Genomic DNA, 17,512 nt, shown 5'->3' on the forward strand with positions numbered 1-17,512 from the left:
ATAGATACATAGATAGATATAGCTATATCTATCAAATCATCATGTTGTGCATCTAAAACTAATACACTGCTTTACATCAATTAATCTAAATTGAAAATATATATTAAAAATTTTTATATACAGGGATGCCTTGGTAGCTCAGTCAGCTGAGCCTCTGCCTTCAGCAGGTCATGATCCCAGGGTCCTGGGACTAAGTCCTACCTACACTGGGCTCCTTGCTCAGCAGGGAGCCTACTTCTGCCTCTGCCTGCTATTCTCCCTGTTTGTGCTCCCTCTCTTGCTCTTGCTCTCTCTGACAAATAAGTAAATAAATCTTTTTAAAAATTTATAGGGGCGCCTGGGTGGCTCAGTGGGTTAAGCCACTGCCTTCGGCTCAGGTCATGATCTCAGGGTCCTGGGATCGAGCCCCACATCAGACTCTCTGCTCAGCAGGGAGCCTGCTTCCTCCTCTCTCGCTGCCTGCCACTCTGCCTACTTGTGATCTCTCTCTGTCAAATAAATAAATAAAATCTTTTAAAAAAAAATTTTATATATATATATACATATATATACATACACATACACATATATGTATATGACCTATCTTGCCCTTGCTATTATAATAATTAATTGCAATATTTGAAAAAAAAAAAAGAAAGAAACATCTATTTTATACGTATTAGCAGACAGATACTGAAGGAGGTCCTTTCATTATGTCATCTCATCTAACCAGTAAGGAAAGACATAGATGATGAATTAGATGAGAAAAAGAAGGTTGTTATCTATAGTCACCATAGTTCTTTAAGTAGTCCATTAGCAACCAACAAACCATTTTTCAAAAAATATTGGCTTTACCTCATTTGTGACCTTTGCGCCAAAAAGCCAACCTGCTCCTCGGGGACTGATGGCCCAAGTATCCACATCTTCAGGATCTGACCAAACCAGATCACAAAATGCTCCTTTATGAGGAATTTCCTGATTCCGTTCAATGGTTCGAATTTGATCCAGTGTTTTGATATCAGGAGATAAACCACCATGAACACACAAAATCTGCTCATCTATTAACTAGCAAAAAGGATAACAGAGTTGAAAGCATAATGATAAACTCAGTCATATCTAAATTCATCAATGAATGTTAATGATGTCAATATAACGGAGATGGCAATTGGATAAGAGTATGCAAAGGGTTACTGACAGGAAAATACTTGAGGTTTTACAAAGATTTACATAAACTTACAGCTGCTACTGTGAGCATGTCGAAAACTTTGGTACAGTATCTCCAGGCATTAGCATTTCCATATTTGGTTTGGCACTCATCTGTGAAATAAACAGAAGAGTTTCTCATTAGTGTGAAGTTCTAAAGCTGCCAATAAAAATGAAGAATGCACCCAATACTAAAGAAGTTTAAATTAAACTAGGATGGCAAGCTATAACCTGGTAGGTCTTCCATGTAGAGCCATGAAGAAGACTTGTGTTCAACTAATCTAAGCATGTGGTCCTGCTTTTCATTCCAGAAGTGCCCCTGGAAAGCAGCTCAAGTTATTGATCAAAATGCTATGATCAGAAAGAGCTAACTATTAAATTCATACAACCCAAAACAAATGCTTTGGCTTATTATTTATTCATACTGAACAATTCTGTCAGAGTAATTTATTTAATGTGACCACCTTACTCTAGTAGGATGATCAAACACATCAGAGGACCCTTAATTATAGGAGCATTGGAGATGCCTATCTCAACATTTCTCTGGCCTAAGTTGTCTCTTTTAAGATTTTCTGCAAATTGCACTATGAAATACTTGAACTCCAGGAAGCACACCTGCAGTCATCACTGGAGACAGACCGCCAATCAGGTTCTGAAATATTCCCAGCTGAACAATTTCTCTGTTGTCTACAACAGTTAATAGGATATAGGGCTCTTCTTCCATTAATATCATGGAAGTTCCGTTTGACTTCTTCCTTAGTTAAAAAAACCAAAACCTGACACATCACTATTGCTGTAAGTACAATTGAAAATGCTACAGAAGACTATGGGGTATGGTGAAGCCTCATGATTTTCTAAATTACCTCTATGTGTGAAGCAGGATCCTTAAGTAAACCTGTCATGAGAGCACTAACGTTGGGCTGAGCTTGCAGGCAAGAATCTTGTCTTCTTCATCTTTATACAAATGCAAAGCGTTTGGTTCACAATAATTGATCAGTATGTGTCTATCAGTGTGAACTGAATGCTCAATATAGTTAATAGCTATATATGAACTTTTTTACTACTTTAAAATCAACGTTAACTTCCATGATAACTAAAATTATCTCCCGCCTGAGAAGCTAGTGGTCTTCCTTTTATTAAACAAAATAACAGACCAGCACAGCTTGAGAACAAGAGAATTCAATCCTAGATGTTGTACTGTTGTCATTTTCTTCAGTCAAGGTATCTTGATTAAAATGTCCTCTTTTGGATGCCTCTGTGGCTCACTCAGGTAAGCATCTGCCTTTGGCTCAGGTCAGCATCTGCCTTTGGCTCAGGTCATGATCCCAGGGTCCTGGGATCAAGTCCCGCATAGGGTTCCTTTGTCAGTGGGGAGCCTGCTTTTCCCTCTATCTGCCACTCCCTCTGCTTGTGCTCTGTCTCTGACAAATAAATAAAATCTTTAAAAAATTAAAATTAAAAATAAAAATAAAAAGTCCTCTTTCCTCTCCCCCTTTATCCCTTTGTCCTACATTGATAAATGTGGGTCAAATTTTGGGATGTAATTATAATATTAATAATATAATATTAATCTCAACTTTATCTTAATCTCAATCTTTTTTTTTTAAATTTTTTTGTGATGATTCTATTTCTTTATCTGACAGAGAGAGAGAAAAATCACGAGTAGGCAGAGAGACATACAGAGGTGGGGGGTGGGAAGCAGGCTCCCTGCCGAGCAGAGAGCCTGATATGGGACTCGATACCAGGACCCTGGGATCATGACCTGAGCCGAAGGCAGAGGTTTAACCCACTGAGCCATCCAGGTGCCCCTTAATCTCAATCTTAACTAAGTTAACACCACAGTATTGTACTATCCAAACTACTGACTATTTTGCAAAAGAATCAAAAACTTCAGGAGCCTGGGTGGCTCAATGGGTTAGGCCTCTGCCTTCGGCTCAGGTCATGATCTCAGGGTCCTGGGATCGAGTCCTGAATCAGGCTCTCTGCTCGGCAGAGAGCCTGCTTCCCCCTCCCACCCCACCTGCCTCTCTGCCTACTTGTGATTTCTCTCTGTCAAATAACTAAATAAAATCTTACCAAAAAAAAAATCAAAAACATTTATTTTAAATGATACTTGGTATTTTGTGAGTGAAAATCAGAAGTAACTTGTAAAAAAGAAACAAATATTAGCCATCTAACTTTTCAATTACTATAAACAAAGTTACATAAATCATAAATTATCAGGGTGCCTGGGTGGGTCAGTCATTAAGCGGCTGCCTTGGGCTCGGGTCCTGATCCCAGGGTCCTGGAATAGAGCCTCTCATCAGGCTCTCTGCTTATCAGGAAGCCTGCTTCTTCCTTTCCCACTGCCCCCACTTATGTTCTTTCTCTCGCTGTCTCTCTCTCTCTCTGTCAAATAAATAAAATCTTTAAATATATAAATAAATCATAAATTATAAAAATTTCTCAGTTTAGTAATTGATAATGGCTTACAAAAAAAAAAAAAAGAGAGAGAGAGAGAGAGAGCGAGCTTAGCTTATCTTTGTTATGACAGAGAAGAATCCAAAATATAAGATCTAAAACTAAAGGGCTGGGGCACCTGGATGGCTCAGTGGGTTAAAGCCTCTGCCTTCAGCTCAGGTCATGATCCCAGGGTGCTGGGACTGAGCCACGCATTGGGCTCTCTCCTTGGCAAGGAGCCTGCTTCCCTTCCTCTCCCTCTTTCCCTCTACCTGCCTCTCTGCCTACTTGTGTTCTCTGTCAAATAAATAAAATCTAAAAAAATAAAAATAAAGGGTTATGAAATTAATATTTCCAAATATCTCAATATCTGCCTCAATTAGGCTTAAGGAAAATTCATGTTAATAATCTCAACAGTTCTGCCATCTCCTTCAAAGAGCTTCCTAACCTCATTTTTTAAAAAAGTTTTTTGTATTAACATATAATGTATTATTTGCCCCAAGGGTTCAAGTCTGTGAATCATCAGGCTTACACATTTCACAGCACTCACCATAGAATATATCCTCCCCAATGCCCATAACCCAGCCACCGTATCCCTACGCCCCACTCCCCAGAGACCCTCAGTTTGTTTTGTGAGATTAAGAATCTCTTATAGTTTTTCTCCTTCCTGATCGCATCCTATTTCATTTTTTCCCTCCCTATGTCCCACAACCCTCCGCTCTGCCTCTCAAATTCCTCATATCAGAGATATCATATGATAATTGTCCATCTGTTGATGGACATCTATGTTCTTTCCATAGTTTGGCTACTGTGGACATTGCTGCTATAAACATTCAGATGCACGTGCCCCTTCAGATCACTACATTTGTATCTTTAAATACCCAGTAGTGTGATTGCTGGGTCGTTAGGTAGCTCTATTTTCAACTTTTTAAGGAACCTCCATACTGTTTTCCAGAATGGCTGCACCAGCTTGCATTTCCACCAACAGTGTAGGAGGGTTCCCCTTTCTCTGTGTCCTTGCCAACATCTGCTGTTTCCTGACTTGTTTATTTTAGCCATTCTGACTGGTGTGAGGTGGTATCTCACTGTGGTTTTGATTTGTATTTCCCTGATTCCAAGTGACGTTGAGCACTTTTCATGTGTCTGTTGGCCATCCAGATGTCTTCTCTGCAGAAATGTCAGTTCATGTCCTCTGCCCATTTCTTGGCTGGATTATTTGTTCTTTGGGTGTTGAGTTTGATAAGTTCTTTATAGATTTTGGATACTAGCCCTTTATCTGATATGTCATTTGAAATATCTTCTCCCATTCTGTCAGTTGTCTTTTGGTTTTGTTGACTGTTTCCTTTGCTGCGCAAAAGCTTTTGATCTTGATGAAGTCCCAATAGTTCATTTTTGCCCTTGCTTCCCTTGCCTTTGGCAATGTTTCTAGGAAGAAGTTGCTGCAGCTGAGGTCGAAGAGGTTGCTGCCTGTGTTGTCCTCAAGGATTTTGATGGACTCCTGTCTCACAGTGAGGTCTTTCATCCATTTGGAGTCTACTTTTGTGTGTGGTGTAAGGAAATGGTCCAGTTTCATTCTTCTGCATGTGGCTGTCCAATTTTTCCAACACCACTCTGACCTCATTTTTCTTTTCTTACCACATTTTTAAAAACTTTCAACCATATAAAAAAGTTTGAAAGAAGCAGATATTTTGCTTTTAAACGTTAAGTTCCATTTCTGACCCCTCAGGTTCTAGCATTCTCTGGATGGAGCAGATAGATAAAAGATATACACATACACATACATACGTAATTATATATATTATACACATACAATATTTTTTTTTTAAGATTTTATTTATTTATTTGACAGAGAGAAATCACAAGTAGGTAGAGAGGCAGGCAGAGAGAGAGAGGAGGAAGCAGGCTCCCTGCCGAGCAGAGAGCCCGATGCAGGACTCGATCCCAGGACCCTGAGATCATGACCTGAGCCGAAGGCAGCGGCTTAACCACTGAGACACCCAGGCGCCCTACACATACAATATTAAACACATGTAAAAAGAATATTCATTCAGCGATGTGTATAAGAGCACCTGAAAAACAATTCCAGGGGCGCCTGGGTGGCTCAGTGGGTTAAAGCCTCTGCCTTCGGCTCAGGTCATGATCCCAGGGTCCTGGGATCAAGCCCCACACTGGGCTCTCTGCTAAGCAGGGAGCCTGCCTCCCCCCACCCCCACTGCCTGCCTCTCTGCCTACTTGTGATCTCTGTCTGTCAAATAAATAAATAAAATCTTTAAAACAAACAAACAATATCAATGTCCAATGGTAAAGATACAGGTTTAATCAATTATAATACATCCATACAGTGTAACACAATGCAGCTATAAAAACAACATCACTGAAGTGAAGAAAGGCTGGTGGCATTAAGTGGAAAAAACACACAAATATGTTTACACACACACACACACACACATTCTCAAACTTTGAAGCATAGAACATTCACATTCAGCAGATTCTAGGATTCCCACCACAAAAGGTTTTCAGTGGGGTCCTGGCAATGTACCTTTTAAACAAGCACTCCTAAAGATTCATTTGAGGTAAACGGAGGACTACACTTGGAGGCAATGATCTAGGACAATGTACACTAAAAAGTTAAAAATAGTTCTCACTCCATGGTAAGGTTCTCAACTGACTGGGGAAGAGGGAAGAGTTCCAGGTTGAGAAAGTGGAAAACGATGATCTGTATTTCTAATTTTACTGTAAAACACATGTATGACTTGCATGGCTTTTCTCCCAAAGAGGAAAGTAAAACAATATTCAGAATCAGAGAAACAGAAAGTCTTACCATAAAATCCATACACCTGTGTTATCTGTCTACTCTCATGATTTCCTCGCAAAAGTGTAATACGATCAGGCCATTTAGCCTTTAGTGCAAGAAGGTAAGTGAAGGTCTCCAAACTATAGTAACCTCTGTCTACAAAATCACCCTGTAAAGTAAAAACTTAAAGTTAGAAACAATATAATAGCAATAATATTTTTTAAAATTACACCTAAATGTACAAACCGAGAGACACAGTCAAAAGTAACAAAAACGAAGAGTCACATGTTGAATTACTTGGACACTAAGTTTTAACAAAAAAACTCAAATCAAAGTAAATGAGCAGTCTCTACTAAATGTGCTTGTCTTATGATTCAGGAGGCCGACAGGAATCTGCTGTGCAAGTCTCTCAAGGATCTTCCCTACAAAACCACCATTTTTCCAATTCTCTATTACCTACATTAGCAGATGTTTCTAAAAGGTCATATGTGAATCAAAAATTTTAAAATTAATAAAATTTTAAAATAAATTTCAAAAATCACTCTATTATTTTAAAATATTTATTTATTTAAGTAATCTCTATACCCAACATGGGGCTCAAACTCACGACCCCAATCTGAAGAGATAGTGTTCTTGTAAAAGCAGATACGGTAATTAAAACAGTGTTCTAGGTTCAGCTGTGCATCTAACAACTGCTTGTAAAGCCATACTATTTATACTTCCCATTAATGTTTTAGTTGGAACAATGTTAGATCAATAGGAAAACAGCTAAAAGAACAGGAAAGTGACCCAGAAACCTTTAAAAGGAAGGAAAATGATAGGATTTAGGAAAAATTCAACAGTAACATTACATTCCAAAAGCAAAGTAAGCAAATATCTCCCTTAATAGCAAATGTGTATGTGCACATATTCATCAATCCACAGAATGGTAACAGATGAAAATAAATGCTCAAAAAAAGGTGTGATAAAATAACAGTAAATTGAAGATTTGTGCCTTAAAAAGTTGGGTGGTTCTGGACTATTTTTCTGCCAACCATTACTCGGGCTACAACCCAGTCCTATGCATATCCCAATTTACTAAGGCAATTACTTTCATCTGGACAAATGGCAAAATGTAAAAAAGTACAGCATCACCTTTTCATAAAATTAAATAGTGAATGTCACATGAAAGTGAAACTGTTATGTAATTTATTGTAATAAGTCAGATCCTTTCCATTTTAAGTAAGTATGTGATATCATTGGAGTTTACATACCATAAATATGTAGTTTGTGTCAGGAACCTGACCTCCAGTTCTGAATAGTTCACAAAGGTCATAAAACTACAAAAGAAAGGCAATATATGCTGATTACAAATTCCCGCAAAGGAGTTAAATAATAAAACTGAGAGCAAAATGTGTAAAGAAGTATGTAATTAAGAAGACCTCAAATACTGACACTTTTAAGAAGAAATAAAGTGTAAGCAAAACTGCCAAGCACACAGATCTCAAGTCTAAAAAAAGCACTAAAATAAATCTCACAGTTACCAGTAAAGTCATTCCCAGATCATTAATGTTACAGGCCTTCTCCCTCAAATTTCTTTCATTTTATCACCTAGAATTTTTAAAATAATCTCTACACCCAGCGCGGGGCTCGAACTCATGACCCCAAGATCAAGAGTCATGTACATACTCTACCAACAGAGTCAGCCAGGTGCCCCATCACTTGAGAATTTGAAATAACTGATCAGTTACCTAACTTGTTAATAAGCTAACCTAACCACCCCACCCCATACTCAGTATCTATTTTAAAGAGATAAAAAATAAGGAAATAGAGGGCGACTGGGTGGCTCAGTCGTTAAGCGTCTGCCTTCCACTCAGGGCTCAGGGCCTGATCCCACTGTCCTGGGATCGAGCCCCACACTGGGGCTATCATCCGCTCAGTAGGAAGCCTGCTCCTCCCTCTCCCACTCCCTCTGCTTCTGTTCCCTCTCTCGCTGTGATCTCTCTGTCAAATAAATAAATAAAATCTTAAAAAAAAAATAATCAAACAAGTAGATAAGAATTTTTTTCAAATGAATTTACATGACACTTCACAACATCACATCAACCTACTTTCCCACACTCTATTTTAGAGATTTATACCCTCAGGCTCTTTAGCTATGGAGTGTCTTCTCAATAATCAGTAAAAAAAAGGACTGTGTATTTCATCATATTCTATTTCACTGTAAATTGGTAATTGACAAACTGTACATGTGGTAAACTCAATCAGCTAGATTATCTTAACCCTAATTCCTAAAGAAAACTTAAGCTTTTCTAAGACTTTGAATTAAAGGAATTTACTATAACATATTAACCAACTACAACTAAAACACCTATACAGTTGTATTTTACACTTGAAAATAAAATTATTAAATCTCTAAAACTTAAAGATTTATTTATTTACTTATTTACTGGTCTATTTATTTATTTGACACAGAGAGAGAGATCACAAGCAGGCAGAGAGGCAGGCAGAGAGAAAGGGGGGGTGGGGGAGAGAAGCAGGCCCCCTGCTGAGCAGAGAGTGGCTCCCAGGACCCCAAGATCATGACCTGAGCTGAAGGCAGAGGCTTAACCCACTGAGCCACCCAGACGCCCCTAGGGAAAAACATTACTTGGTTTATTTCAGCTTTTAGGAATGTGTTATAGCACGCTTATATTAATATCATTTATCTTAGCAAAATACAAATGTGTATTATGTTTTTGGAGAAAAGGTGTATGGAAATTTTTTTTTTTTTTTTTTACAGAGACTTGTTTTTTGTTTTTTTTTTTAAAGATTACTTATTTATTTGGCAAAGAGAGAGACACAGAGAGACAGGGAACACAAGCAGGGGGAGAGGAAGAGGGAGAAGCAGGCCCCCTCACCCCTCTAACCCCAAGCCCAGCAGGGAGCCCGACGATGCAGGGCTCAATCCCAGGATGCTGGAATCATGACCTGAGCCAAAGGCAGAAACTTAAGGACGGAGCTATCTAGGCACCCCAGTGTATGGAAATTTTAAGAAATGCACTCCTACAGTCTACCCTAGAGAACTAAGATTTTAAAAGATCACAGATGGGAGTGCCTGAGTGGTGCAGCCACTTAAGCATCCAAACCACTTAATCTTGGTTTCAGCTCCGGACATGGTTTCACAGGTAGTGAGATCGAGCCCTGTCTTGGGCTCTGAGTTCAGCGCCAAGTCTGCTTGAGTTCTCTCTCCCTTTCCCTCTGCCTCTTCCCACCTACCGCTCCCCACCGAAACCCCACTCTCACACCCCCCACCTACATAAATAAATAAATAAATAAATAAATCTTTCAACAGCTCAGAGATGACCTAATGGGCTCTCTATTTATTTTTTTTTTTAAGATTTTATTTATTTATTTATTTGACAGAGAGAGAGATCACAAGTAGGGAGAAAGGCAGGCAGAGAGAGAGAGAGGAGGAAGCAGGCTCCCTGCTGAGCAGAGAGCCCCATGCGGGACTCGATCCCAGGACCCTGAGATCATGACCTGAGCCGAAGGCAGCAGCTTAACCACTGAGCCACCCAGGCGCCCCTGGGCTCTCTATTTAGAAGCTGATAACATGCAAATGCGAGATTTATTATAACCTCAACCACCCAGAGAACAAATTGAAAACCAAAAAAAAGAAAAGAGGCCTAAAGTGGTCAAAATAGAACTTAATTCATGGAATAACCACCAATCACAACCAATTTACATACATTTCTGCTCCTTTAGGCACTCTTATTCGAGGCAGGGAAATTGCACAGATGACAGCAAGTCATGCTGGGTTTGATAAAGATATTGTTTACAATATTTGTCTTATATCCACAACCCCACTGTACACAGACAGCAGACTGAGTGAGAGTTCTGCTTAGCTTCCATTCCCAGTTAAAACAAACAAACAAAACACACACACACAAAACATCTTTACAAATACACAGAGGCTTTCCAACTGGGCTACACACTGACAGTAAGAGTCTAAAGATGAGGTATATTCCTCTTGCCACTACCTTGAAACTCTTAAAAACAAAAGCCCAGGGGCACCTGGGTGGCTCAGCCGTTAAAGCGGCTGCCTTCGGCTTGGGTCATGATCCCCAGGATGCTGGGATCGAGCCCCACATCAGGCTTCCTGTTCAGCAGGGAGTCTGCTTCTCCCTCTCCCACTCCCCCTTTTGTGTTCCCTCTCTGGCTCTCTCTCTGTAAAGTTAAAAAAAAAAAAAAGCCCAGCAGATAAAAAAACGAGACTCATCTTTCTCCCACCCTAGCAGAGACTTGCTAAAACCATGCACCAATAATTTTATCCTTCTGAACCTATATTATTCTCATTCCCACTAAGGAAATGATACATTTTCAATAAAATTTGACCTGAGTGAATAGAATAGAAAATTAGCACCTAAAACCAAAGCACGTCCTATTAATCACAGTCACTGTGAGCTGTCCACAACGCTTCCCAGAGCAATAATGTTGCATTCTATCCACTTTGCAAGTATAATTTCAACAAACTCCATGAGTAATTTGACCACCGCTTTTACTCACTGTAACAGTAACCAAGAATCATTAGTGTCACACAGGCCAATCTATCAAATGAACTGTGTTTGTTTCTTGTTTTTCTTGTGGCATTTTTGCACATACGTGGAAACACACGTGGACTATGGACAGTACAAAAGCTAAAAATCTGTTCATGAAATTTTACCTGTCCGTGTATGTCTCCACACACTGTTACTGGTGTTGATACTGGCTGGACATTTGACTCTTCTAAGAGGAGGTCACAAACATAGTCACATAGCCGCTGTAAGAAGAGAAAATATAATTCAACCTTTTACTACAACATTAAAACTAAAGATCAAATGCAAAAAAGACAAGAACTAATACACATATTATTCATAAGAAAGGAAAACTACCCTTTAAGGATTCTGTGCTTTGATTTGTCAGCTTCTACCTTCATCTCATAATGCCCAAGGATGATATAATGGCTACTCCAAACGCAAATTCCCTGGCTACAGACAATAGGTTCTAGAAAACAGCTTTAAAGAAACTGTAAAATGATACTTTTCACCAAACAAATGTAAGGGTAAATATTTTTAACAAGAAAAGATTTTTATCTACTAATTTTTAAAGTAAATTGGAGGAGCATCAGGGTGGCACAGTCAGGAGACCCCTGGACTCTTGGTTTTGTCATGATCTCCGGGTTGGGAGATCAGGCTCTGCAGCAGGCTCCACACTCAGCAAGGAGTCTGCCTGGATTTCTCTCTCCTCCCTCTGCCCTCTTCCCCCCACCACTTAAATGAACTAATGAATCTTTTAAAAAAATAAGTAAATACAGCAAGTTGCAAACCATGTATTTACCATACGACCTAGCAACTGGACTCACCAATGAAAATTTATGTTCAAAGCTTAATTTATAATAGCCAAAAACTGGAAATAAATCGGTATCCTTCAACAAGTGAAGAGTTAAACAAGTTGTGCTGTATCTATTCCATGGAATACTATTCAGTAATAACAAGAAACTATTGACACCTGGATGAATCTCAAGAGATACATGCTGAGAGAAAAAAAACCTATCCCAAAAGATTACATACTATATGATTCCATTTATATAACACGCTTAAAATAACAAATTTATAGAAATAGAGATCAGCTTAGTGGTCATCAGGGGTTCAGAAATTAGGAGCAGCAGAAAGGAAGTGGGTATGGTTATGAAAGGACAAAATGAGGAATCCTTGTGGTAATGGAAGTATATTAAATATGGTGTTGGATACTTAAAACTACAGATGTAATAGGGGTGCCTGGGTGGCTCAGTCATTAAGTGTCTGCCTTCGGCTCAGGTCATGATCCCAGGGTTCTAGGATCGAGCCCCAAGTCAGCCTCTCTGCTTGGCAGGGAGCCTGCTTCTCCCTCTCCCACTACCCCTGCTTGTGCTTTCTCTCTCTGTCTCCCTGGCAAATAAATAAATAAAATCTTAAAATTAAAAAAAAATTTTTTTAAACTACATATGTAATAAAATCTCAGAGAAATAAACACACACACACATACACACACACACACAGAGTACAAGTAAAACGAGAAATCTGAACAAGATCATGGGTTGTATCAACAACAATATCCTATAGTTCTATACGACCTTACTACTAGAGAAAACTAAGTGAAGGGTATGTGGGATCTCTCAGTATTACTTTTTACAATTACAAATAGTTATCTTAAAATTAAAAGATTAAAATTAAATAATTACAAAATGTAAACCTAAAATTGAGGAGTCACCCAACTTTTTAAAAAGAACTGTTTGTATTTAAAAGTATTTGTTCTCTGACAACACTCATATCAAAAGATTTCATAGATGGGGCGCCTGGGTGGGTCAGTGGGGTAAAGCCTCTGCCTTTGGCTCAAGTCATGATCCCAGCGTCCTGGGATCAAGCCCCGCATGGGGCTCTCTGCTCGGCGGGGAGCCTGCTTCCTCCTCTCTTTCTCTCTCTGCCTGCTTGTGATCTCTGTCAAATAAATAAATAAAATCTTTAAAAAAAAAGATTTCATAGAAGGAAAATGATTCTCACGACAGAGCAGTGGAGAAGGAAGTGTATAGTCTTGCTATGCATGGAGAACTGGGGGAGAACCTACCTTCCATCTGAGACCAATTTATAGTATAGTCAGAGGCCCCACTTGGTTTTATAGTAGGTCTGCTAAGAAAAGAGAAACTGAACTATGCAAGCATTAAAAACATTAAAAAATAAAAATTAATTAATTAAAAAGGGGTACCTTGCTAGTTCATCAGCATTATGAGTTTAAGCCCTACATTGGATAGAGAGCTTACTTAAAACAACCAACCAACCAACCAACTACACAAGCATAATGAAATTATTAAGAAATTTAAGTTGGTTGAGCCTCCAACTCTTGGTTTCACCTCAGGTCGTGATCTCAAGGTTTTGAGATCAAGCTCCAAGCCCCGAGTCAGGCTCCATACTCCATACTCAGTACGGAGTCTGCTTGTCCCTCTCCCCTCTGCTCCTTCCCAACACATGCACACATGCTCTTTCACTCTCTATCTCTCTCTCAAATAAATAAAGCCTTAAGAAAAAGTGAAGAAATCTAAATGCTAGGGACATCTGGCTGGCTCAGTTGGTAGAGCACGCAACTCTCAAACCTGGGGTTATAGGTTTGAGCCTCACATTGGGTGTAGAGATTACTTTAGAAAATAAAATCTAAAAAAATAAAAATATAAATGCTACAGTTTAACTAAACATATAAGAGACACACTTTTAACAGCAACAGCTACTTTATACAGAGCCAAGCACAGGAGAGAACTCACAATGACAGATGATCCCGGGGGAATAGGGGGTGGGTAGTGGAAGCCCCTCAAAAGAAAATGAGGAGAAATAGAGCTGCTTGGAATTTTTCAAAATAAAATGGTTTATTCTTATTCCTAGGATAAGTTCCTCATCTTCAAATAGAACCTCAAAGGCAAGATATTTCTTCTGGCCTGGAGTCTACTTCTAGCTTAGGGCCCCTGAGCAGCTAGCTCCTTCTTGTGCTGAATTTCCCACAACACTCAAACGCTTCACCAAACAAGACTTAGTCCTGCCAATAATCCATAATAGGAACAGATACCAGTGAGTGAAACAATGTTTCTGAACTGAAAGCCTTAACTTTATAATGAAAGATGCTTTCTCAAGGTTGCTTCAGTTTAAAAATTCTGGTTTACATTTGTAGAAGAAAAAAATTCAGTTTTTCTTTCCTATGGAGGGAAAAACCCAGTTCTTCCCTAGTGTGTGCTTCTTTTCTATGTGTCTCCTGTACTAGTCACTCAAAACACTCACATTTCTGGTCACCAAATGTGTAGAGGTTTTTTCCCCACAACAAGCAATTCTTTGTGACAGCAGCTGGTTGTCCAACAATTTAACTCAATTCTGACACTATCCACACAGAGATAACATCATATCCCACAAGCAGGCTGCGCCACCTCCCCCCACCAAACACACACATTTTCTCTCTCTCTCCAGGTATCAGTTAAAAGCTCAAGTTATCACCTAGGCTTCTAACCAACCAGCTATATAGATTAAAGGTTATGCAGGTTACAAAGACCTCCTCCTTGGGTCTAATTTGCTAGAGCAGCTCACAGAACTCAGGAAAACATCTATGTATTTACCAGTTTATTAAAGAACATGACAAAGGGGGCACCTGGGTGGCTTAGTGGGTTAAAGCCTCTGCCTTTGGCTCAGGTCATGATCCCAGGGAGCTGGGATCAAGCCCCACATCGCATTGGGCTCTCTGCTCCGCTGGGAGCCTGCTTCCCTTCCTCTCTCTTGTCTGCCTCTCTGACAGACAGAGATCACAAGTAGGCAAATAAATAAATAAAATCTTAAAAAAAAAAAAAAGAACATGACAAAGGATACAAATGAACATTCAGACGGAAGCTCTCTGAACCCCATATTTCAGAGATTTTATGGAAGCTCCCACTATTAACCCCATTTTCAGCCCTTCTCCTATTTGAAAACAATTGGGGACAGGACTGAAAATGCCAAGTTTCTTTCTTTTTTTTTTTTTTAAGATTTTTTTATTTACTTATTTGACAGAGAGATCACAAGTAGGCAGAGAGGCAGGCAGAGAGAGAGAAGAGAAAGCAGGCTCCCCGCTGAGCAGAGAACCCCATGCAGGACTCGATCCCAGGACCCTGGGATCATGACCTGAGCCAAAGGCAGAGGCTTTAACCCACTGAGCCACCCAGGTGCCCCTGAAAATGCCAAGCTTCTAATCATGATTTGGTTTTTCCAGTGATTAGCCTATACTCAGGAGCCATTGGGGAGCTGACCCAGAGCCATCCCTTTAGAACAAGGCACTCCTATTACCCAAGAAACTATAAGGGTTTCTGTGCTAGGAACTGGGGGCAGAACCAATACATATATTTCTATTATCTCACTTCATTAAAAACCACCTATGTCAAATCTTTCACTTGACCCAGATGGTAAGACTGAGACCCACAAGTACTCAGTCACTAAACTACTTAATCTTAGTAACAACAGATCTGGAATCCAGGTTACCTACCTTTTTTCACTGTACTATCTTGAATATTTAGTTGTTCAACACAACAAGTTTTTATTGAGAGCCTAGTATGATACCAGTAATTCTAGAAACAAAGTAAATAAATAGTAATGACCAAACAGACTAAAAACCTGCTCTCCAGAGGCTTACACTCTAATGAGGAGAGGTACAGAAAATAAATAAATAAAATATATGTTCATACTACTTTTTCAGATAGTGGCAAGAGGAATGGAGAAAAAGGAAGCACTGTAACAAGAGTAAATAGTGGCAGAGGCGGGAGGTGGTACTGGTATCTTAAATAAGGTGAGCACAGAAGCCTTACTGATAAAGTGACTTTTGAGCAAAAATCAGAAAAAGGTAAGGTTTTGGGGGAACAGCACTGCAGCCAGTGAGAACAGTAAGTACAAACTGCTTAGATGAAAGCATGCTTGTTGTCTGAGAAACATCAAAGCTGGAGTGCTTAGTGGATTGAATTTAAAAAAAGAAAAACAAAAAAACAAAACAGGAGAGCACCACAAAACATTTTTAGGTCCTTGGGGGTAAATATAAGGACCTGGCTTTTAACAGGAAGCCATTGGGAGGCCCTAAGCGGAGGAGTGATTATGATCTTACATCCGCTATTTTTATGGGCTATGATGAATTTAGGGATTGGAAAGAGATAAAGGCAGAAGCAGGAACACCACTTATGAGAGCTTCTACAAATAATCTAGGTAAAAGTTAATACTGGCTTTGATCAGCATCATAAAAGCAGGAACTGGCCACAAGTGAACAGATTCCAGATGTTTTCTGAATGCAGCATCCACTAGATTTGAGAACAATTGGAAAGAAAGCATTGAAAGAAAGGAATCAAGGGTGACTCAATGTTTTTGGCTTAAGGGGTGCCTGGGTGGCAGTTAAGCGTCCAGTTCTTGGTTTTGGCTCAGGTCAGGATCTCAGGGGTAGAGAGATTAAGCCTACGTTGGGCTTTGTGCTCAATAGGGAGTCTGCTTGAAGATTCTCTCCCTCTGCTCCTCCCCCCACTGGTGTGCACTCTCTCACACCAGAAATAAATCAATCCTCAATCCTAAAATAAAGATTTTAATGTATTTGCCTGGGACAGAAAGAGAGAGCACACACATAAGCAAGCAGAGAGGCAGGCAGAAAGAGAGGGAGAAGCAGGCCCCCTGCTGAGCAGAAAGCCCCACCTGGGGCTCATTCCCAGGACACTGGGATCATGACCTGAGCCAAAGTCAGAGGCGACTGAACCACCCCAGCGCCCCAATAAATAATCTTTAAAAAATTATTTTGGCTTAAGTATCTGCAAGGGTGTTAATAGTCATTATTGATAGTTAAGACTCTAAGGAAAGACTTTCTTACTGTAATTTTCTCTTAGAATTTATATTTTTTAGAGCAGTTTTGGGGGGCGCCTGGGTGGCTCAGTGGGTTAAAGCCTCTGCCTTCAGCTCAGGTCATGATCCCAGGGTCCTGGGACTGAGCCCCGCATTGGGCTCTCTGCTCAGCGGGGAGCCTGCTTCCCCCTTCTCTCTCTCTGCCTGCCTCTCTGCCTGCTTGTGATCTCTGTCAAAGAAATAAATAAAATCTTAAAAAAAAAAAAAAGAAATAGAGCAGTTTTGGGTTCACAGTAAAATTGAGAAGATACAGGGAATTCCCATTTATGTGCTGCTCACGAACACATACATACATACATACAGCCTCTCCCACTATCAACATTCCCCATCAGAGTGGTACACTTGTTACTGATGAACTACACTGATCCATCAGTATTATGTGGAGTCTATAGTTTCAGTTAGGGTTCACCTGTGGTGTTGTACATTCTGTGGGTTTGGACAAATGTATAATGACATGTATACAGAATTATAGTACCATACAGAATAGTTTCACTGCCCTAAAAATCCTCTGTGCTTTATCTATGCATCCTTCCCTCCCCCAAACCCTGGAAACCAGTGATCTTATTACTGTCATCATAGTTTTGCCTTTTCCAGAAGGTCATACAGTTTAAATCATACACAAGTAGACTCTTCAGATTCACTTCTTTCACTTAAAGATAACCACTTAAGGTCCTTTCATGTTTTTTAA

At 39.7% G+C, this 17,512-nt stretch overlaps 1 protein-coding gene across 2 annotated transcripts in view; it reads right to left on the reverse strand.

The window, feature by feature from the left end:
* The window catches only part of PPP6C (protein phosphatase 6 catalytic subunit), a 38,936-nt gene that overhangs the window by 4,497 nt on the left and 16,927 nt on the right, over nucleotides 1–17,512 (reverse strand). For both annotated transcript variants that reach the window (XR_014301977.1, XM_082695596.1), the window contains exons 2-6: nucleotides 11,100–11,195; nucleotides 7,669–7,734; nucleotides 6,443–6,584; nucleotides 1,217–1,296; nucleotides 835–1,044 (exon numbers count right to left, since the gene is read on the reverse strand). Coding sequence is in view for 1 of the 2 variants with exons in the window: in XM_082695596.1 (XP_082551722.1) it covers nucleotides 835–1,044; nucleotides 1,217–1,296; nucleotides 6,443–6,584; nucleotides 7,669–7,734; nucleotides 11,100–11,195 (594 nt within the window). In the remaining variant the exon portion in view is untranslated. The remainder of the gene's footprint in view (nucleotides 1–834; nucleotides 1,045–1,216; nucleotides 1,297–6,442; nucleotides 6,585–7,668; nucleotides 7,735–11,099; nucleotides 11,196–17,512) is intronic.

This window comes from Mustela nivalis (genome assembly GCF_964662115.1).
Source record: "Mustela nivalis genome assembly, chromosome: 13".
Classification (NCBI taxonomy): domain Eukaryota; kingdom Metazoa; phylum Chordata; class Mammalia; order Carnivora; family Mustelidae; genus Mustela; species Mustela nivalis.